Raw genomic sequence first — 24,314 nt, forward strand, 5'->3', positions numbered from 1 at the left:
TGTATTAAGATGTCCACATTATGGAAGTGTTTGAGAACCCGAGAGGGGTGTAATAGAGGATTTCAGGGTTATAGATGTTATGGAAAGTAGATCTTCATATTTATAGGGTAATGTACATGGCTAGGGGTAATATAAATGCCTTTTACCATCTCTTTCTATCACACTCTTTTTTATCCCCAATATGCCTCTGTCCTTTGTTGTCCTAGATGAGAACAATAATTGTGTTTAATGAGATTTGCTGTGTAGTGTGCCTGCAAGACTAGGGCTATTTATCCAGTCCATGAAATTGTATTTTACCTTTTCTTGCACTGGCAACTAATCTGGTTCAACTGCTTTACTACATTTCTATATGATTATTTCGCTGGAAAAAAAGAAAAAAGGATAAAAGAAAAAGCATAAAGTTAAAAAAGAGCCATCAGAATGACAACACTTTTTTTTTTTTTTAAAGGCTTTTTAGTCTGTGATGCTGCTGACCTTCGCAGTCTGTTCTGCTTTGCTTTGGTATGTTTCACTGCCCCAGGAGGTCATTAACAGACAGTGGTGACTGTTTTGTCAGGTCTTATTGTTTAATTAGATCACAGTTTATGTCAAAATTCTAAAATTCTTTTGGCACATGCCAAAATTTTCACAGTTTTTAATTTTTAAGTTGAAATATTTCTTAAACAATAAGCAGCAGCCTCTACAAGGGAGCAGACAAATATATTTAATATTTACACTATGCACTTAAAAATTTCTGCCTCGGGTTAAATTCATTGAAATGTGACATCTTATTTTCCAGAGTATCCTATGGGTAATCCCTTAGAACTTCTATTGACATTAATATAAGCCTTAAGAAAAAGGCCTACTGTGGTTCACAATATGCATAAGACAACTAATTCTTGCTTCAAATCTTGCCTCCATTCATCAGGAATTTTACACAAGATTAAAAACAAACTCTCAGTGCAACATTAAACAGGATGTTTTTGATATTTACTGCCCTTGAAATCATACACCAGTACTGTGCAATCTGTGATGTACCGTGTTATGCTAATGCTAAAATAATTGGTAAAAATTTCTAGAACAGAGATGGTGGCAAACTACGGTATTAAAAGTGTGTTGTTTGGTTTATTAACTGATGAGTAGTTGACCCAGCCGACCTGGCTTTCACCTCCCATCCCTGTCATGGAAAAATGTACCATATTAGCTCACCTTGTCTACTCCATGCTAATGGAGAAGTCTTCCCTATAGTAAATTGTTTAGGGCCTGATTATGCCACCCTTGTTCATCTTATTCTACCACTAACCCCATTGGAGATGTCTGGGAAGGAGGAATACTAAAGTGATCCAAGAGCAATAGCGTACAGAGAATCAGATAAGAGCATTCAGAGTTATATGATACAAAAAAAGTCAATCTGATTTTGGGATAAATGAAACTGCTTATAGAATAAGTCACAACTTCAAGTGAGTCAGGGCCTGATTCTGGTACTCTTAATTCTTCTTCAAATAGTGTCCCTGTGGGTGCTCCACTCTAGGTGGATTTGCATCCCAGATCGGAGATTTTAAGTAGCAGTATCTATTCGGCCTGCACTTGCACTCTCCCCGTCTCATGCTCTGCCTCGGTGCTATGTAGTGCTATATGTGTGGGTGAACCACCTTTGGCCTGAGATGGAGCCTTAGCAGAGTCTGAGTTCAGAGTTCCTTATCTATATCTTACTTTGTTTCTCAGTTAATACCATAGTTCATAGAGTTTCCGTTAGTCTGTGTTAATACTCCCATTCTTTTCTAAAAATAAAAATAAAAATAAACTTTTTTTCTTTAATTTGTTACTAGAATAGATAACTCCCTGTCTTTAGTTAGTTCTTTGTTTCTTCCCTCTCAGGAAGTGAACCCTGAAATGCCTGTCTCTCCTGGATTTCAATGCACGTGTGCGCTGTCTCTCTCTCTCTCTCTCTCTCTCTCTTTCCCCCCCGATGAGAAGCAATTCCAGTCAGTGACAGGCATTCGCTGCCTCAGAGTCATGTGCTTCAAAAGTGCATTTTTGGCCTGAAAATAAAAAATCAAGGGCTAGGAAAAACTGAACTAAAATTAAGATTCCTCATAATGGAAAGTTCACTCAGACAACTCCCAGCCTTCCCCTTTCCCTCCCTCTCCCTCCCACCCCATACAGCAGTCCCCGACAAGGCTGATTCCATCAACGTCCTCTGCTCAACATTCTCCAGTAACTTCAAAGCTGGCTACAAGTCACCTGTGTAGGGAATCAACCAAGAAAAAGAGGTCCCAAGCAACGTCAACCATCTCGGCAGTGCCTGATCTACAATTAGGTACCTATGAGGCTGCAGGATCTGTAGGTACCAGTACCACCAGTAAGCCTAAAAACCTTTAGGGCACAGGCTTGGGAAGATCAGTACCACTGGGAGAAAGGAACAGCAGAGAGGGACCTAGCTCCTCTAAAGCGGCACCTACCGAGACATCTAAATTACTTACTTTGGCCCTGCAGAAGTAAACAGATAGAGCGTCTATTCATTGGAGTGCAGAAGACTCCTGGTACCGTTGACTCTTCCCACATGAACTGCACCCATTCAGCTTGCCTCAGTACTACCGACTGCTATCCCGGAACTGCAGGAATTTCATTTCTCTAAAGACTTACTAGTCTTGTAGATGCCTGACTCTCCTGGTACTGGCCACATCTCAGTCCCTTGCCTTACATGTGGTACTGAGACCATCTCTCCCAGCATCCATCACTGCTCTATCTCTGTCAAGCGACAATGAAGGGGAGGAGGAAGATTTATATTCATTGTTTGTGGGGAAACTTCCCTTTATAATATCACAGAAATAGCCACCCAGAAACCGTTACAATCCCAGTTTACCACCGGGGAGACATGGCCCACCCAGTTAGTATGAACACCCTTTGGTGCCCCAATCCTTACGCCACCTCAGTAGCTATACTGGGACTCATGGGCAGCCTATAGTCTTGAGGATGTCTAGTGTTACCCAAAAGGATAGAGGAAGACAATCTCGTTCACTTGATCTTCAAGAGGAAACATCTGAGGAACAGAAATAGAGGCTAGACAAGGAGGCTACTCCTGTGACCAACATCTTGTCGTCCTCTCCTGATGAAGCCATTATGCCTTACCCACCAACCCCAGCAGACAACTTCAAACAGTTACAAGATCTCATTAAGAGTTGCAGATTCACTACAAATTCCATTTGAAGAAGTGAGGGAGTCACAACACAAACTGCTAGACATCTTGCATACTTCATCAGCTCACATTGTGCTCCCTGTCTACAAAGCCGTACTTGACCAAGCAAAAACTACATGGTACATGCCAGCCATAATACCTCCCACATGCAAGTTGGTAAAAACTTCCAAGGAGCTTGTGCCCTTCATGAGGAATCACTACTACAGAATCTCTGTATATAAGACCGACCAAATCTACATCTCATTATTCCTAAGGCAGGGATACTGCCCTTCCAATATAATATTTTATAGGGTTGGCAACCTGGCTGGAAAAAACAAAATCAGTTTGTCTCTCAGCCCAAACCTTGAAGCTAATTGAACATGGACCTCGTTTTAGGTTTGGTCAACGTGCCTCTTCCCCTCTACTCCTCCCCCCCCCCAATAGGCTCTTTCACTGAAATCCATTATAGGATATTAGCAGGCCCACCATTTTCTGCTGGGCTAGTTTCTAACTCTGCTTCTCATGTGTGCTATTATTTTTTGGAGGACTAATAGTATATGTTGTGCTGTTTAAATATAGCATAACAGTCTCTGCCCCCAAGGAACTTGCAAACTATTTTAGAAATGGACTTTATAGAATGTGAAGAATCTGATATTTTCAGATACAGAAATTTTCATCAGGTACCAAATATGAATGTGGTTAATAAGACTTCTTCCTCAATTTTTGAAAAAATAAAATATTTCAAAAGGACTTTGAGATAAATCGGTAAATATACACTACACAGTTTTATTTATACTCTGAATCAATAAAACTATATTACAGTACTTTTTAAGCTAAATCTGTACCATCACACCATTTAGCAGCACTTTATAGGCTAGCGCAACAGTACGCATACATACTGCACTGAATTCTTAGTCCACACTAGTGTGACACACACTAACTGGCCCATATGGACCCTGCTGGCACACACCCCAAGTTCCCTAGTACATGTTAACTTAATACCTACTTTTGAAACAGGTCTACATCAACCATAGTTAGGGCAGATCTACACTTAAAAAGCTGTCGGTGTAGCTACCGCCTCTTGCAGAAGTGGATTAACTATGTCAATGGGAGAAGCCCTTCTGTTTACGTAGTGCTCTCTACATTGGAGGGTTAGGTCAGTATAATTGTGGGTATGTCTACACTACGAGAGTAGTTCGATTTTACTTAAATCGAATATGTGGAATCGATATTGCAAAGTCGAACGTGTGTGTCCACACTAAGGACAGTAATTCGACTTTGTGAGTCCACACTAACGGGGCAAGCGTCGACATTGGAAGCGGTGCACTGTGGGCAGCTATCCCACAGTTCCCGCAGTCCCCGCTGCCCATTGGAATTCTGGGTCGAGCCGCCAATGCCTTCTGGGTAAAAAAATGTGTCGAGGGAGCTTTTGGGTAACTGTCGTCATCCGTCCGTCACTCCCGCCCTCCCTCCCTGAAAGCGCCGGCGGGAAATCAGTTCGCGCACTTTTCTGGTGAGTGACAGCGCGGACGCCACAGCACTGCGAGCATGGAGCCCGCTGCAACCATCGCTGCAGTTGTGGCCGTTGTCAACGCCTCGCAGCTTATCATCCACCTTTCCCAGAGGCAGATGCAGATAAATCAGGCAAGGAGGCTACGGCACCGCGGTGAGGGCCTGAAGTCTGAGAGTAGCACAGACCTGTCAGAAAGCACGGGACCCAGCGCCGAGGACATCACGGTGGCAATGGGTCATGTGGATGTTGTGGAACGGCGATTCTGGGCCCGGGAAACAAGCACGGCCTGGTGGGACCGCATAGTGCTGCAGGTCTGGGATGAATCCCAGTGGCTGCGAAACTTTCGCATGCGGAAGGGGACTTTCCTTGAACTTTGTGAGTTGCTGTCCCCTGCCCTGAAGCGCAATGACACCCGGATGCGAGCAGCCCTGACTGTCCAGAAGCGAGTGGCCATAGCCCTCTGGAAGCTTGCAACGCCAGACAGCTACCGGTCAGTCGCGAACCACTTTGGCGTGGGCAAATCTACCGTGGGGGTTGTTGTGACGCAAGTAGCCAACGCAATCGTTGAGGTACTGCTCTCAAAGGTAGTGACCCTGGGAAACGCGCAGGCCATCATAGATGGCTTTGCCGCGATGGGATTCCCAAACTGCGGTGGGGCTATAGATGGAACTCACATCCCTATCCTGGGACCGGAGCACCAGGCCAGCCAGTATATTAACAGAAAGGGATACTTTTCAATGGTGCTGCAAGCACTGGTGGACCACAGAGGACGTTTTACCAACATCAACGTCGGATGGCCGGGCAAGGTTCATGACGCTCGCGTTTTCAGGAACTCAGGTCTGTTTAGACGGCTGCCGAAGGTATTTACTTCCCGGACCACAAAATAACTCTTGGGGATGTGGAGATGCCTATAGTCATCCTCGGGGACCCAGCCTACCCGCTAATGCCCTGGCTCATGAAGCCCTATACTGGCGCCCTGGACAGTGAAAAAGAACTCTTCAACTACCGGCTGAGCAAGTGCAGAATGGTGGTGGAGTGTGCTTTTGGCCGTCTCAAGGGGAGATGGAGAAGCTTACTGACTCGCTGTGATCTCAGCGAAACCAATATCCCCATTGTTATAGCAGCTTGTTGTGCGCTCCACAATCTCTGTGAGAGCAAGGGGGAGACCTTTATGGTGGGGTGGGAGGTTGAGGCAAATAGCCTGGCTTCTGATTACGCCCAGCCAGACAGCCGGGCGATTAGAAGAGCCCAGCAGGATGCGCTGTGCATCCGGGAGGCTTTGAAAGCTAGGTTCCTGAGTGAGCAGGGTAACCTGTGACTTTTAAGTTTGTGTACAGAGAAGCTGAACCTGCCCCCGTTTCTTTACCCAGTTAATGTTGACTATCCTCTCCAGTTACATACCCCCTTCATCCCCTTCCAACACACGTTTAAAAATAAAATCACTTCTATTTTGTTAATGGACACCGTTGTCTTTATTACTGTTTTCCCGGGAATGTTTTAAACCTGGGACGCAGACTGTGGTGGGGAGCGGGTGTAGTGTAGTGATGCAAATGACGCTTCTAAACTCCAGGAATGACAGACTCCGCAGTGGTGGACTGGTTGTTTCAACAGAGCCTGCCACCCCTCCTGATCGGGACTGTGTGTATGTGGGGGCTATGTGACTTTGTAGCAGGGGGAGGACGGTTTCAGATCCCCTGCTGCGTGGCTCTGTGATCCAGGATAAGGACCGCTGCATAAGATCTGTAACTGCCCTCCCCCGCCACAAAGTCACAGAGCAACCCCCTCCCCCCCCACAGAACATGAAAACCACCTCCCAGACTGACCAGGGTTACTAGTGACTGCACTGTGTATGTGCCCTGCTGCTGGACCTGCCCCCGCCTCTGTACCCTGCTAAAGGTGACTGTCCTGTCCAATTACCAACCCCCTTCCCCCCCTTCAGACAGACTCTCCTCCAAAAGAACATGATGGAAACAGTAATTAACAGAAACGTATTTTTTATTAGCAACTACACATGAAACTGGGGGGTGAAACTTGGACGGGGGCTTGTGTGAGGCGGGAAGGAAAGGACTTGTCAAATTTTGGGGAATGAGAGCCTTCTAGTACTAGAGCAGTCTGCAGGGGTGGAGTGAGGGTTTTCACGGACTCTGCCGCCCCTCCTTCTTTGGACTTTGGGTGAGGGGGGTATGGGACTTGGTGGCGGGGGAGGGCGGTTACAGATAGACTGCAACGGGGCTCTGTCCTCCTGCCTCCGTTCCTGCAGAACATCCACAAGGCGCCGGAGCGTGTCCGTTTGCTCCCTCATTAGTCCAAGCAGCGTTTGAGTCGCCTGCTGGTCTTCCTGCCGCCACCTCTCCTCCCGTTCCATGTGTGATCGGTGCATTTGGGACAAGTTCTCCCTCCACTGGGTCTGCTGTGCTGCCTGGGCTCGGGAGCAGCCCATAAGTTCCGAGAACATGTCCTCCCGTGTCCTCTTCTTCCTACGCCTAATCTGCGCTAGCCTCTGGGAGTGTGATGCCAGGCTAGGTTGTGAGACAGTCGCAGCTGTGGCTGTGGGAATGGGAAAAAGGGAGTGAATTCCTCAGAAAGATAAATGTAGTTGTGAACAAAGAACATAGTCTTCCTCTGTGAACAAGACCATGCACAGCACCTATCACATGCGCACTCAGGACAAGGTCGAATTTTCAGCCCTCGCATTCAGTGCCTGGGGTCTTGCACTGCAGATCTGAGAAGCGGGGCAGGACACCGGAATTTGTGTAGCAGGCAGACATGGTAAGCCGTAGACTTGTGGCTGCTTAAAACTTTAATAGTAGCACTGGCCTCCTTTCACATTGAAAGCAATGCCAGTCCCTGCTGCCAGCAATCCGGCAAGCATGAACTCTGCCCCTGTCCCACCCCCTCGCGGCTGTCCCAGGGAAAGATCCCTGTATGCTGCCCCTCTCCCGCCTCCACCGCATGGCTGTAAACCGGCGGTTACAGTTCTGTAAAGGAACGGGCAAGCAGTCCCAATACTAACATTCCCCTACCTAATTCAAAGCAGGTCACCATTAGCGACATCACCCTGATGAGGATCTCAGACACTGATAAAGAAAGAATGCTTCGGGAAAGCCTGCAAAGACCAGGGCCGTATGCCGCCATGCTCTGCAGGGCAATGATCCTGGAGTACTTGCTTGTCTCCTGGCGCGGAAACGTTTCATACCACGGAGGACCCAATAAGGCCGCTCTCCCCAGGAACCTGATGCAAAGGCTTTCCAATTACCTCCAGGAGAGCTTCGTCGAGATGTCCCAGGAGGATTTCTGCTCTATCCCCGGACATATAGACCGCATTTTACTGTAGCTGCACTGGCAGGGACTAAACAGTAGAGCGGCTTGGGCAGAACAATCATGCGAAACCGGACATTGGTAGATTTTTTTTCAATAGTTGCACTGCCCAGGACTGAAACGTTAAGCGCCTAGGGCAAACTAATCATGAAAAACCCATTGTTGTTATTGTTAATATTCCTGTTCTGTTAAAAATAAATGTTTAGATGTTTAAAACACTTACTGGCTGATCCTTCCCCTGATTCTGTGTCTGGGTTAACGGCTGGGGACGGTTGGTAGGGGATCTCTGTAAGGGTGATGAAGAGATCCTGGCTGTCGGGGAAATCAGCGTTGTAAGCGCTGTCGACTGCCTCGTCCTCCTCATCTCCTTCCTCATCTTCCCCGTCCGCTAACATGTCCGAGGAACCGGCCGTGGACAATATCCCATCCTCAGAGTCCACGGTCAGTGGTGGGGTAGTGGTGGCGGCCGCACCTAGGATGGAATGCAGTGCCTCGTAGAAACGGGATGTCTGGGGCTGGGATCCGGAGCGTCCGTTTGCCTCTTTGGTCTTCTGGTAGCCTTGTCTCAGCTCCTTGATTTTCACGCGGCACTGCGTTGCATCCCGGCTGTATCCTCTCTCTGCCATGGCTTTAGAGATCTTCTCGTAGATCTTTGCATTCCGTCTTTTGGAGCACAGCTCGGAAAGCACGGACTCATCGCCCCACACAGCGATCAGATCCAAGACTTCCTGATCAGTCCATGCTGGGGCCCTCTTTCTATTAGATTGCACGGCCATCTCTGCTGGAGAGCTCTGCATCGTTGCCAGTGCTGTTGAGCTCGCCACGATGTCCAAACAGGAAATGAGATTCAAACTGCCCAGACAGGAAAAGGAATTCAAATTTTCCCGGGGCTTTTCCTGTGTGGCTGGTCAGAGCATCCAAGCTCGGACTGCTGTCCAGAGCGTCAACAGAGTGGTGCACTGTGGGATAGCTCCCGGAGCTATTAGCGTCGATTTCCATCCACACCTAGCCTAATTCGACATGGCCCCCATGTCGAATTTAGCGCTACTCCCCTCGTTGGGGAGGAGTACAGAAGTCGAATTTAAGAGACCTCTATGTCGAACTAAATAGCTTCGTGGTGTGGACGGGTGCAGGGTTAATTTGATGTAACAGCGCTAAATTCGACATAAACGCCTAGTGTAGACCAGGCCTGTGTCACTCAGGGGTGTGGATTTTTCATAGTTATATGAATGTAACTATATGACATAGTTATACCAATGTAAATTTATAGTGTAGACATAGCCTTACATGAATAGGGTTTAAAGTTATTAACATGTCCTAAAGCTCTGGGACACAGTTGGTTACATGGTCTAGTTAGATCTAACTTTGAAACACTGGAATCAGTGAGGCTCCATAGATCTATTTGAACCTCTTTACTGCTGTGAAAGACAACTGTCTTCTTTGGTGTATCTTACATTCTGGGGAGCCAGTAAAAGATGTAAGTTAAAGGAGATTAAGATAGCCTCCAATGTACAATTTTTTTACCCCCTCCAGTTAGTTACTTTTCTTTCTAAACTTCTGTCTTCTAAACCCCCTCCGAATGTGAATTATACTGATATACATTTATTCTCTGTGGGACAAATTCAGAGGCAATATGTAAGTCACATTACTAGGTGGTTTGTCTAAATAAGTTTAGGTAAATATGTCTAAGGGCAGGTCTACACTAACCCCCCAATTCGAACTAAGGTACGCAACTTCATCTATGTGAATAACGTAGCTGAAGTTCGAAGTACCTTAGTTCGAACTTACCTTGGTCCACACGCGGCAGGCAGGCTCCCCCGTCGACTCCGCAGTACTCCTCTCGCCGAGCAGGAGTACCGCAGTCGACGGCGAGCACTTCCGGGTTCGACTTATTGCGTCCAGACAAGACGTGATAAGTCGAACCCAGAAGTTCGATCGCTCGCCGCCGAACTACCAGGTAAGTGTAGACCTACCCTAAGTGAGTCTCAAGTAGGTCTAAATTGGTATGATATGCACAGGAGGGTCTGGAATAAGAGGTAAGCTATCCCAATTTAGAATTCCTCTAGACTTAATTAGAGAGACAAGGTGGGTGAGATCTTTTATTGTTCCAACTTCTGTTGGTGAGAGAAACAAGCTTTTGAGCTACACAGAGCTCTTCTTAATTGGCCTTCTTAGATTTACTTAAATTCCCCTATGCTAGTTGGCCCAGCTTCGCCTCATAAGTCAATATATACTCTACACTCTTAGGGTAGGTCTACACTTACCCGGTAGTTCGGCGGCGAGCGATCGAACTTCTGGGTTCGACTTATCGCGTCTTGTCTGGACGCGATAAGTCGAACCCGGAAGTGCTTGCCGTCGACTGCGGCACTCCTGCTCGGTGAGAGGAGTACCGTGGAGTCGACGGGGGAGCCTGCCTGCCGCGTATGGACCGAGGTAAGTTCGAACTAAGGTACTTCGAACTTCAGCTACGTTATTCACGTAGCTGAAGTTGCGTACCTTAGTTCGAATTGGGGGGTTAGTGTAGACCTGCCCTTAGAAATAAAACACAGTAGAAGCATTGAATTGTGAATGTAATCAAACTTATCTGATTTAATCATTATTTTGTACAGATTTGATTGCTATTTATGATCTCTAATAGAGGTCATTTTATTACATACTTTCTCAGCATGATTAAGTAACTTTCAATGAAGATTTTCAGTTTAAGTTAGTAAGAATAATGTATTTCTAATTTTATTTAAATCTACATTTCCTCAAATTTACATGCATTGTAGTGAGAAAGCCTTTTGTATTAGAATATATAGATACAAATGAATAGATTACATAGTTCTACACTTCATTAAAAACTGCTAAAATGTTCATTTTTTACAGCAACTTTTGTTTTGTTTTAAAATGGTGTCATGTTATCTCTAAAGCTCTGATCAGATTACTCATATCTTCCGTTTTCAGGGGAAACTGCATTTCTCTCCTGGTTACATTGCAGCATAGAATTTCCAAAATTCAGAAGTGTCCTGTAATAGGAAAAACAGAGTAATATTTCTCAACAACGTTTTGTGCGTGAACATATCAGTGTTTTAAAAATGAGTTTAGTATTGTCATTGTTAACTTTGTTGCCCAGATAATCAGATCCAAAGTTACTTAACTGCATTTCAGAGCTATGAGTTAAAATTGATGCATTATCGCATCTTTCACAAGTTTGATTTTCTTTTGGGACTATTTTGGGTCTATAATGGAGCATAGCAACATGTAACAGGATAAACCGAATGGAAAAGAGGAAAGCACCTGGGAGGGAGGAACAGAGTCCAGGCTACCCCATTCCAAGTAGATGCCATTGAATAAAACCCCTGAGGATAGCAGGGGTACATGTGGGGGAGAGGAAGTGGTCCCAAGGGACCACTGAGTTTCAGGAAAAAGAGAGAACTGTTTCTTTAAGGGCCTGGAGGAAGGAGCTTGTTGTGTAGGATGGGACAAGGTTCCACTTCTTTCCCAATCAGTCATCCAATCAAGATAAAAACCTTGGCGGCGGGCGGAGGGGGGGGGGGGAGGAAGCACTAAAAGCAACCTGTTCTCGCTGGGGGTGGATTAAAGGGGGACAGTTTGCCAGTGGAGGGTGAGGGATGACCCAGAGTTCTTTTCCTCAGGTTGTGGAAGAGGGCCAGAACCTGCCCTCCCCACGAGAAGAACACTGGGAAGAAGGACTTTTGCTATTAAGGTTTTGTGTTTCAGGTAATTTTATTCTGAAAGACTCTTGCGGAGTAAGGAAACTTTAAGAGCCTGTTGAAAAAGAGATGGAGAGAGTGGCCCAGGGCAGTGAGCCTGCCATACAACCTTTTCAGGCTTTCTAGGGAAACTGTCCAAGGTGAATACTACCCTGTTCCAGGTTTACATATAGAATATCTGTGGGACAAAGAGATCCTGTCCCTGAGGGGAAGGAAGGGGCTCCTCTCTTCCCCCAGTGTAAGGGAACAAGTTGGCTCTTAGTGATTCCATCCAGACATTCTGTAAGAATCAGGAAAGGAATGCAGGCTGGGAAATGTAGTCCACAAGGCAGGCACATTAACAGTTCTACCTTCTGGCAATTCATGGTGGCAATTAAAAAGAGCATATAAAGATATCCTTTCCAGAGATGGACCTGTACAGAGTCAGGCTGTGCTGATGGTCTATTGTGTATGTTGCAGGTGGTAAACCCACTTTCTGTCGTATTGTATTGTTTTTATAATTCTTTTCTCGACAATGATTTTGGGATGGGCACTTCTGAGCAGTGTCTGAAATAACCTGTCAGACTGTCAATATGTTTTGTTGTCTTTTGGGAAGAGATTGAAATAGAGACCCCAGGCCAAGAACTTTTTATTTCCAAATTCCAAGGCGTTACGTATATCTCATAGAGCTGGAAGGGACCCTGAAAGGTCATTGAGTCCAGCCCCCTGCCTTCACTAGCAGGACCAAGTACTGATTTTGCCCTAGATCCCTAAGTGGCCCCCTCAAGGACTGAACTCACAACCCTGGGTTTAGCAGGCTAATGCTCAAACCACTATCCCTCCCCCCTTTTTGTTTGGGTTTTTTGTTTTTGTTTGGTTTGGCTTGTGACAGGGTCTCTATCTCTGATTTATCATACTAGAAATCATGTGTTTTACATCCAATTATTTGTAGAAGGCTTCTGGTTTCTCCTAAAAGTGGTGGTCTTGTCTATCTACAGAATCTCATAGGATCAATGGATATTTTCAGCAGTAGCTCCTTAAAATATCACCCATTTAGAAAAATATCCCAGCGTAACATCTCAGCAATTCAGTCATTAAATAGCATTACTAATATTTCCTTTCAGCAAAAATGTATGTGTTTCTACTGTGGAAGGTTTGAGATATCTCTTATATACCTTTCTTATTTAATGGTATCTGGCATATGGCTTTCACGTCTGTCCCAGCTATTCAGCAAAAATGTTGGCTGGACCACAGAGCCATTTTTTGCTGAACCTGCCTCAGAGAACAGGTTGGGAATGGAAATTTAATTTTTATATTTAACATCTCCCTCTTGGAACAGATTCGCTAGAGTCAAAATCCCACCTTATATGGCCACAGAAACTGTTTCTGGATTTTCACCATTAATTCAGCTCTAAGATGGAGTAATTATGGCACATGCTATAAACGACCGACACTATAATGTCAACATGGATTTCTATTGAAAGCATACGCATCTCCTTCTACTCCAATTTGTTACATATACTGGTTCTTTGGCTTGCCTGTGCCTACACTCATATCCATCTATTATCCAGAATAAGAGAGGTACTTTTACGAGGGGTCAGGTGCCGATCAAAAATGGATTTAAAATGAGAATCTTTAAATTACAAATCTCCTGCAAGGTGCTCCTCCTCTTGGCAAGTAGTGTCGTAGAAAATTATTATTTATTACAAAGGATTGCAGCTGCTGATACTGATGGGCATTCACTGGTAACGTATTACAATGCAGGTGACCTATGACTAGAGAGAGATTATTGTATATGCACTTGCCAAATGGAAGCTATTACTGAAGGTAAATAACACATACATTACACACAGCTTTCTGCTCATTATGCATCCAAGTAGTATGCTGGCAAACTTGGGGTGGCTTTTGGTTCAGAGCTAGGGTTGGGCAAACCAGTTTGGATAATATAATGCAAACTAGCTCCTTTCTCCCAGCTTGAACCGAACGAAACCAAACATCTTCTGAAGTTTGAAAGTGTTATGCTAACATTCTTTCTTATTCTTTTATCATTTTTGCAAGCATCTAGTCATCCCGGTTCTGCCTATTACTGAAAATAAAATGCCAAAATACCACAATAAAGTCTAGCCTGGTGATATTTTTCCAGCTCAACTGGAAACAAGAAACCTTATGAGTCCTGGCAAATTTTCCAGCTCAAGCTTCCAAAACCAAGAAATTGAGGTAGTTTAGATAATGTGCGTCTAAGCCTGTAGGGTGGTTATCTGCACTAGCAACCTAACAGTCAGAGGTATTCAGCACCTCTGAAAATCAAACCTTAAGCCTTCAACCCTTTTATGGGTTCACCCACTGTTAGTAACAAAACAGGCTGTCGAAAGGGATGCAGGTGGGGAAGAGGAAGAGGAAAGTTTTTTGACATTTTACTTGATCTGAAAAATTCTTTATTCTAGAAAGTTAGTCATAACATGTAACAACTTATTACTGGCTTATCCAATATGGTCACTCTGATATGAGCCAAAGCTTCAAAACAACTAACCATATGTAGTTTTCCAAAATAAAATCTTTTAAAGTTGGAATGTTTATATTGTCCACTTCCTTTAGTGATTAGTGTCAACTGTAAACAGAGGGTGAAATCCTGGTTCTATTGAAGTCAATTGCAAAACTCCCATTAAATTCAATAGGGACAGGATTTCACCCAGAGTGTTTGATAGACTGTAATATGATGTCCATGCAGACAGTGGCTATTAAGGAGAAGAAAAGGTCTGACTTTCACTTTCATGACTACCAGTGCCTGTGCAGCTCTGGGTTATGACTTTAGCTAAGTGATTAAGAAACTGAAGAAGAATTTTACAAGTCCTATCAAAGGGCTCTACTGTGTATGTTAAACAATTGGGATTCATTATGGGATGTTGTCTGATTATTTACTAACTGAAGCTCTTAGTTATATGTGGAATAGTTCCATAAAATTCAAGTAGCTTCAAAAGCAGCGGTATCTACCATCCTAGAGAAGAGAATAGATTTAATTGCCTGACCTGCATTCCCTAATAAAGTGAGGGAGATGAGCATGCTGCCTGAATTTTGGGCTGAACCAAAGCCCATGGAAAGACTCTCATTGACTTCAGTGGGCTTTGGATCAGACACTCTGAGAGCAACACAATCTTTTCTAACACTAAAACAAGTGTGTTAACCTCATGGACCAAACAGTGTGATGGGTTGCTCCAGGCAGCTTTAAAAGATACAGATCTTGGAAACCGCAAAGAAAAGAACTAGTGGGTTTATGGAGCAAAAACACTTATGAAGGTACATCTGTGTTGTTATCTCTTAAAGACCTGCTGCTCACAAAAATTGTGGATTCCATGTTACTAAAGGATAAAGAGAGTTGAGAATCCACTGTTGTCCTGTACTTATGGATAAAAGAGAGCAGGAGGCATTTCAGAGACTGACTTCTCTGCTATAACATCAGTATGTTTAAAATAGAGGCAAAGTGTGCTTTATAAGGAAATGAGAGAGGGCCCAAAATGCCTTTAAATTTATTTTTATAATATCATTAAACAGAATTTTTAAGCCATATATTTTTATTTTGTATGTAATGCTTAAAATGTAAAAAGGAGTCAATTCATGAGAAGGTTGAAATAAGGAGTTACTAACAATGAAGTCACTATTTTATTGAAACCCGATCAACTTCCCTGGGTAATTTGGGATTTTTAACAACATTTTTCAAGGCTGAAAAGAAGTGCGGGGGGGGGGGGCGCGGAAGGACCTTAAGTTTGGCAGAAATGAAAAATGTTTGTTTACTATGGCAGCTTGATCTGGACATGGAAAACCTGTTTCAAACTATTCATAACTCCACCTCTCGCAATCTATTTATTATGTACTATAAATTACATGAAATATAAACAGCAAATAGAATTGTTCTGGAATCAAATACACCATTAGAGTTAATTAAATGAATGGCTTTGGGGTGGAGTGGGCGTGGGGTTGGGGGAGAGAAATCTGTCTGAGATACTAGACCAAAGGCTCCCTGCTGTACGCATTTAATGAAGTCTTAGCTGTTTGGCTCATGGACCCATTCTTCAACACATCCACCAAAATGTCACATTCTTTATGGGGGGAGGGGAGAGTGTAGAATGTTTCTTAACCACATCAAGAACACCATTTTATACTTCCAATCTAATTAATTAAGCCTCTGTTTTTCATGCCTGAGTGACACACCCAAGGCAAAGCTCCAAGGGGGCGGGCCAGCCAGCCAAAAAAAAAAAAAAAAAAAAAGGTGAATTCCCAGCTCGCATTTACTAATTACACATTTTCAGTAGAAACAAAATGTTGAAAATGCTTTCCAAAGAGTGTGTATACATTTCTGCAGGCCCAAAGCAGCAAAACATGCTGGGGTGTTTTGTTTTGTTTTGTTTTGTTTTGAATAAAGGGCCTTAATTAAAGCAGGGAGGAGTGGGCAACCTCCCCTGTCCATGAGAAAATTAGAAAGGAGGCCTACAATTAATGATAAAATAAAGCATCAATAAGGAGAGGGCTGATGGGGCTCAGTGCAGTGGGAGTATGGAACGGATGGTGAAAAACAGAAGGCAGGATGTTAAAGTACCATTACCTGACTGAACTCATGAAGAGTTAAAGATGAACTGATCATCTGTCACTGAAGTCACCAAAAAGGGGGATGAGCTGATTTCATTCTCAGTTCATTAGATGGGAATGTAGCTCTTGTCTGATAAGGTAGAATAAACTGTTTTGTTCTTAGTGCACAGTATTTCAGTATTGTTCTTAGTACTTAGCCTCCAAGTATTTTGATACTTACACAGAAAGATGCAATACTTTGTACTAATGTTAAAGAATATTGTGCCATACCAATACTATGCCATATCTCTTTATTTTTCAAGTTTGTTTGCTTTACTTAGATTTAGGGAAGGGTCTGTAGGTGTCCAGCTTGTGGTCTGGACACTTCAGAAAAGCACTGAAGTGTATTCATAGATTTCAAGGCCAGATGGGATCACTGTGATCATCTAGTTCAGCGTTTCTCAATCTTTTTGATACCAAGTACCGGTTTGCTGCCTTCCTAAACTGTGCTGGGGGGATCCACAGACTGGTCCTTGAGAAACATTGACTCTTGTATAATACAGGCCACAGAACTTCCCCAAAATAATTCCTGGAGCATATTTTTTAGAACTCCATCCAATCTTTATTTAAAAATGGTCAGTTATGAAGAATTCACCATGACATTTGGTAAATTGTTCCAGTGCTCAAGTTCTTTACTGAACTGGGGCCTCACTACATAAAGTGCACAGTACAAATAATAAAATATAGAAAACTATTTGTGCTACCTTGACACAGCCAGCATTAAGCCACAGCCCTGTGTTGTGCTGCCCCCGAGGAGCACAATACCTCCTGGTGCTCCCCAACTGAACTGGCTGAGAAATGTTCTCCATCCACTGGCCACCTTAGACACAGGAGCAAAACCATGGCCCTCCTGCTTCCTACCCCCCTCTGTCCCTCTTCAGAAACTTGCTTCCAAGCTCAGGGGCTGTCATTATGAGTAGCTGATCATTCTAACACAAACACTTTAGTAGAAGGATCCAGCTACTCTGGGACTGTAGGAGGAATTTGAGAGAATCTGGGCAGACCTTGAATGGAATACTGTAAACCCCTTTCCTCGGCCCCAACCACTGTTTGTGTGGCGATGCAAAGTGTGCCCTTGAGATGTGCTATTGGGCCACAAGTTTGTTTCACCTATTGCAATAACTGGTTGAAACCACTGAGAATTTTCCAACTGAGGTGAGATTTCCCAAATGAAATAATATTTTCCAACTGGGTTGCAACTCTGAGGAGTTTCACCCTTAAAACATTCCTTATCTGTCATCACTGATGCCATGGGGGAGAGGTCTGGAGCAGAAAGGGAAGGCTGAGTCCTAAAATTAAAAAGTTATTGATTAAGCCATTTGACTTTTTTCCTCCATTGTTGTATTGTAGTCCAGAAAACATATATTTAGTTTATTTTGGATGAAGGGATTCAATTTGTGATAATGCCCTGAGAATATAATATCCTCACAGATTCACATTTCTTGTAGGAAACGTTAATGAGTGTTTTCTATTGCACTGAAGAATACTATGTAGCAGAGTTGGTAGAATACTGTACAAATAGCCATTATGACAAATGTTTAGGAAGACTCTTTGTTACCAGCATAATCATGTCCCTTTTTATACACTATTTGCCAGCATTTGCATGAATAGATTCTTGTCTGTTCTCTGTACAAGTACGCATAGTCACATTCACACATTGGTCATGATGTTTAAATAAGAATATTAACTCATCATTATTTATTCTTTGGCATTCATTACTCTCCAGATTTAATCATGCAATCAGAGAACATATACAGTACCATGTGACTTAAATGACCAAACACAAACCATAGTTAGCCCAGCAGATAGTCAAAGTGATTAGTTTGTGAACATCTCATAGGATAAAAATTGTTCATTCAAATTAGGGTCCTTTTCTGCAAACACATATGTACATGCTTACCGTTATGCACAAGACTAGCTTTGGCACCTGCATAAGTATCACTTGCATAAATATTGGCAGGATCACAGCCTAATGGTCAAATACAAACAGCAAAATATATTCTCAGAAGTCAGAATTCGGTCACGAATGAGTCATTAAAGGAAAAAGGCTAAACTTTGTCATAATTTATTAACAACAATTAATTTAACAACCCCTATGGAATTATGATAAAATATTTGCATTCTGGTTTTATTTCATTAGTTTATTGTTTATTATGGTAGTACTAGAGGCCTCAGTCAGAATCAGGGCTTCATTGTGCTGCATCCGAAGAAGTGGGTTGTAGCCCACGAAAGCTTATGCTCTAATAAATTTGTTAGTCTCTAAGGTGCCACAAGTACTCCTGTTCTTATTGTGCTGGGTGTTATGCAAGCATAAAGTAGAAGACATTCCCTGCCCACAATGCTTAATCTAAGCACGTTTAAAAAAAAAAAAAAAAAACCCTAAAAAAAAAAACAACAAAAAAAGGTAAAAAAACAAAGATAAAAAAAAAAAAAAAAAGCCCCTGAAGCAGAGAACAAAGTGCTCCAGCTACTCCCAGAATTATACTCACACAGTGTTTCACTAGTAACTGCTGAGTCTCATTCTGCAGCATCATTCCACATAGTATGACCATATGTAGTCAGGGCTTGAACTGAGATGGGTCAGTGACCTGGCACCTCTTTTTGTTGTTTGTTTGTTTGTTTGTTTGTTAGGCTGTTCTCAACATAGGCCCTGGAGCCAGGGCAGTTGACCTGGGTCATGGCCCTGCCATGTTTGGCCAGGCCAAACGTGAGTGGTACTGTAACCCAGAGCACCAGGTTGCAACACTACTGACTCAGATTTGGAGGGGGTGGGTGTAGGAGCCCATGGGCCAGAAGTGTCAGGCTGCAGGTGGACGGAAAGTTGGGGGACAAACCCATTGGCCACCCTCACTTTAAATGACACTCTGCGACTCTTGGTTCTCAAGAATCTTACCCTTCGGAATCTCACCTTTGTTTTATTTTAAAAAGCAAGGCTTTAGCTCTTATGGTTAAAAGAAAAAAATCTTGAAAACATGAAACAACTGTACCCAATGCAGTAATTCATGGCTGAATCTGTAGAGAACCTGACACAGTGGCTCTGAGTGGGGTGACCTGCACCCTTCATTTCTATTTGGTTTTAGCTCAAATGCCCAAAGATGATAATGATTTAAATGTCATCCTTTGTAACTATTTCACTACTACTAACTCCTATAAGGAAGGAAAGAAGAGGATCACAGATCTGCACAGTTTGGTGTAATCAATACTATAAGTGGAAGGAATTTTGGAGAAAGTCTGCTTGCCAATTTTTTTGTTCACTTCCCTCTCCGACCCTCCCAAGTGCTTCCCTTGTGTGTGTGTGTGTGTGTGTGTGTGTGTGAGAAAAGGCCACCAGGAAGTGCCCTAGAATGTATCTGAGCCCCAACAAAGGGGAGGCAATCCCAGGAAAGCATGCAAACCCTACATTCCACCAGACACCACCTGCAGATTAGTGAAAACCAGGTCTGTTCAGGTGGTGGTGTGGCTCAAGCAATTCCTTTCTGGCTCTTGTGGCTGCTGCTTCTCCTCTGCTGGAGTCTTAGATAGCCAACAGCGCTTGGGTTACCCTCGTGTCACCTTTTCAAACTCTCTTCCACAACTATGAGGGTTAGAAACTTAATTAAAAAAAAATGAAAACTATGATTCTAATGGCATCCCAGGCCTCTGGGATTCAGGGTCTCAGGGACATTCATATTGGGTCTGTGCCTTTATTTGTCCTGCCCAATGATGCATCAGAACTCTACTGAAGGGAAGTCAAACCCAAGGAGTCAGCAGAGAGTGCACGACCATATTCCGAACAGTTGCAGAGTCTGTTGTGAGCGGCCTCTCATTCTGGCATCTCAGCTAGGTACAGCTTAGCTTGTAGATAGAGCTTTGGAGAGTACCACCACTCTTCCCCTATAAACACCCCAAATTGAGCGGTAAATATAATGCCTACTAGGCTAGGTTTGATTGCAATCCATTGTGGAATTCTCTCATCTATTTTCATGAGACTTTTCACCCCAGAAAAATAAATGTCTCTCTCAACAATATTTTTGCTGATTTTTTTTTTCTTCCTTTCAGGATGAGGCAAATCCTCCCTCCGGTCTGAGAAATTGGGGGGACTCTCTTGTGGGAGTGGGGGAGCCTCTTCAGGCTACTCCACAGCTGCAATGTCAGTCCCAAGACAGAAGAAGCCCCATAGCTGTAATGTACCTCCCTCTGCAGGTGGGAAATGGCTTGTGGGTGCACATTGTTTAGAGATGCATTAGCCCTGCCTCTCTACTTGTCTCTGGCCTGCACTTGACCCCAAACAGTCCCTCTATAGCCACATGAAAGCATCCCCTGTGCTGCATCCCAGCATCCCGTTCCTCTCCCAAACTATGAAAACAGACTAGTTCCAGTGCAGAAAAGGTGCAGCATTCCCCCCTATAACACATAAAGCAATTTTCCAGGTATTTCTTTACCACATTAATCTGGAGTCACATGTAGAATCAATGGGCTTGATTCTGATATCACTTATGCTGGTTTTATGCCACTGTAGCTAAGATGAGCGCCTTAGCATCTAGAGGTGTAAAAGACTTATGAAATCCTTGTCAACTTGGGCATATTGTCCATCTGAGTTATTTGTCCAGTATTGCTTTGAATGTCCCAAACAATGAGGGGTGTGCCATTTCTCTTGAGATTCTGAGGGTCTCAGTGCTGTCCTTCTCCAAAATGAATTGATCACGATAAATGAAAAAGCAGGTATCTACACCACAGCAGCATTTTTGCCTTTCATTCAGGCTTGTTCCAATATTTATTGACAAGCTAGAAGGCTTTGGGGTTTCTCTATTTTGGTTTTTGCTTATGAATGGTCATTTAAACTGTACAATGGAAGCTTTGCATAAAAGCAGTACACAGAATTATTGCTCTGGAATGTACATGCCTTTGGTGTTACCTGCTTTCGCACAGCTGTAGCCCATTTTAAAGACGCAATTTTTTTTGATAAGAGGGTGACAAATAGTATTTCAGATCCTGAGTGCAGCTGTACAATATGTTATGTTTTAGAGTTTACAGATGAGCCCTTAAAAAGCTTATGGTGTGAGTATGGAAATTTGAAAATATTCCCTAGTCCGTGTCCATCAGAAAACTGCCAACCAACTTGTGCAATAATAATTGCTCCTCTTGAGCTTCTCTAAATTGGCCTGTCAGCTTTTCATCTGTTCTGGGGGAACAGGGCTTCTTCTTTCCCTGACCTTCATTGCTAGATGGAAGGCACAGTATGCTGCAGATGCCCAATGTCCTGGAGTGCCAGGTGTGGCTCTTATTCTGCCTTGTCTCAGCATCTTTGCAGGTAGCCATGGCCTTGCCATTATAACAGGATCTGCTTTCCTGTGCACCTCTGGCCCTCACCCATGCTGCTAGAGAGCAGTTTGGGAAGAGCATGGGCACCAGGTGACTTTTGGGAGACTGTGAAACGGATGATGGGTGTTTGAAACCTGCTCCCACAATTCCCCAGGGTGGGAATATGTAATCCCACAATATGCCATGAAAATTGTCCAGAACGATGCAGTGAGCAAAGGACTCTGATATACCTACCCACACTGCACTGTGTTTAAATCAAAGAGAAGAGAAATTGAGATGAGAAATAAGGGGAGCCAGAAGACACTTGCGAAGAACAGTAGTGGATTTCTGCAAGATAAAGCCAGGCCCCCTAGCAGCAAAAGCTCAGGAACAAGGAGGCATGACTGTAGGGCTCTGCTCCATATACAGCCACGGCCCCTCATGGAAAGGAGACCTGCTCATTCTTGTGTGAAGAGAAAGAGGGAACAGCCCACCCCTACAGCCCTAAGTAGCTGATTGCTGAGAGCCTGAGTTCATGATTGAGATCAATGGACTTTGGTTTCAGCACTCACTGTTCAAACGCTTTGTCTCTCAGCCCAGTTTAGTAATCACCACTTTCTTGCCATTTTGCAATCTGGAAACAATCAAACCTGTTCTCTCTTTTAGTGCTATAAAAAGTTAGGAAGGGAAAGAATGACAGCACCCTCTGTATCAGTGCAGCTTCACTCAAAAGATCAGCAAACTTAGATTTGGGCCTGAACTATAATTCTGGATTCAAATACCCACAAATTTTTGGTGAATTTGGATCTAAGCTCAGATGAAAACTTTATGGCTGTTCCCTACCTCTCATGGGCTGAACCAAAATCTTAAATACCCAAAGTTCACGGAGTTTTGTAAGTTCGGCATTGTATTTAAATGTCCACCTTTCCTTGGAGTGAACATAAGACCAGTTTAAAGTTTCCTATGATTTTTGGGTCTGGTTGTAAACATTTCCCACATGCACCACTTTTATTTATTTTGAGCTTCGTAACATGTTGGCTTTCTTGTAACTATGTTGGGACATTTGTGTGAAGTTTTTTTGTTCTTTTAAATCAATAATATGTATTTTTTTACAAACAATGGAACACTCAAATTAAGAAGTTTAATAGAGAAGTGTGTCAAGCTGCTGGCTTTTTATTTTAGGGCTGACATGTTAGGTTGTGTCCTCCTAATGATATGAACTAAGAGGCAGAAGGACTGAATGCCTAGCAGTGCTAAGTAACATTTTCTTTCATCTAAAGTCACCGTAAAGAAACTTTCTCCCTGTTGCTGCCTCTTTCTAACTTGTAGCCTTCTATTTCTGTCTGGATTTTTGTAATTAGTTGTTCATTCCAGAAAGACACTTACCAGGAAACCAATTAATTTTGGAAAATAAATTATTTTAGAGGTTTCACTCATGTGTAATGTCTAAAAAAATTCTGCCCGAAGTAATTACAATATTTTTATGAAGTAATAGTTCTCCAATTTAGCATAATTCTGTACTTGTAGTTAACTCATTATTGCCTCTTCCTCGAGCCATTCCCCTTCGATCAATCAATCAATAAATAAATACAAAAGAAGTACTGTAAATTTTGGCACAGACTTATAGTTGCATCATTTTCTTAGAAGTCACGTGCTTTGGATTTCCTCTTGTTTGTGATATACTGAAATGTCTTTCAGATGTTTGTTTATAAAAAAAAAGTCAGGAAAGTATAATAAAACTTCCTTTACATTTTTTTAAAAAATAGCCAATAAATTAGTCTACTGTATCTTATCAAACTGCCACAGAAGTCTATGACTGAACCTTATACCACAAGGTCAGGCATTTACTTAGACAGCTAGATTGGTTAGAGGGAAAGCAGGCTTAACTAAACGTACTTTCAGTTCCTGTTTCCAATTGAGACTCTTCTCTGCCTGGGGCCACGCCCACAGTGAAAGCTCATTGGTCCAGATGCTTCAACTTCCTACACAAACAAACTTCTGCTGTATTGCTAAATTGAAAGAAGCAGCTTGTTGTCATGGTGTATTCTAAAGTCTGGATTCAGGACAGAGGGACAGTATTTTAGTTGCTGATATGTGATGCTGACGCTGTGCTGCATGAAGAAGTTTTCATTTATAAATGTTGGACTTGTGCCCAGACTGCTATGGTAGAATCTGGAAGAAAACACAATAAGGAGAAGAACGTCAGACCAATTTTGCAGGAACATATGTGGGGGGGAAAAGGCTTTAACAAAAGACATTTTTCAAACAGTGAAAGAACTAGACCATGGACAATAGTTATGAATCTTTAAAAATCTATCCTGCGTCAACCACTATTATCCATGCAGGTAACTATGTTCTTCATAATTAAGCTAAAGAATACCTGACTGTATCTACCATAGCCTGTATTTATATCAGGGGAGGAGATGAGGGCAGGGAAATAGGAAATAGAATGAAACTTTACAATTTCAGTGCCTGTTGTTTCAAGTTTATTGTTTTTCTCTTTTAATATTGTTACCAAAAACAGGATCTTGGAGAAAGGGATGGTTATGAAAATGTGTTTGTCTGAAGTGCTTATTCAGGATTGAATAGGAATTTATTATTAGTTCATAGCTTTAGCAAATGTATGATGTTTTGGGTCTGTCCCACAAGAGACAGTGCTGTGTCTGGGTACAAGGTACTGTGAGCGTGTCATAAGCCCATATTCTGCAAGATAAAAGATATAAGAAAGAAG

The 24,314-nt window shown here is 43.1% G+C and overlaps 1 protein-coding gene across 1 annotated transcript in view; it reads left to right on the top strand.

The window, feature by feature from the left end:
* Positions 1-23,629: 23,629 nt before the first annotated feature.
* The window catches only part of LOC115271262, a 181,797-nt gene continuing 181,112 nt past the window's right edge, over positions 23,630-24,314 (top strand). Inside the window, exon 1 of the mRNA XM_029912370.1 lies at positions 23,630-23,928. Within this exon, the coding sequence (XP_029768230.1) occupies positions 23,868-23,928 (61 nt within the window). The 5' untranslated portion in view covers positions 23,630-23,867. The remainder of the gene's footprint in view (positions 23,929-24,314) is intronic.

This window comes from Terrapene carolina, unplaced genomic scaffold, assembly GCF_002925995.2.
Source record: "Terrapene carolina triunguis isolate 2854851 unplaced genomic scaffold, T_m_triunguis-2.0 Scaffold210, whole genome shotgun sequence".
NCBI lineage: Eukaryota > Metazoa > Chordata > Testudines > Emydidae > Terrapene > Terrapene triunguis.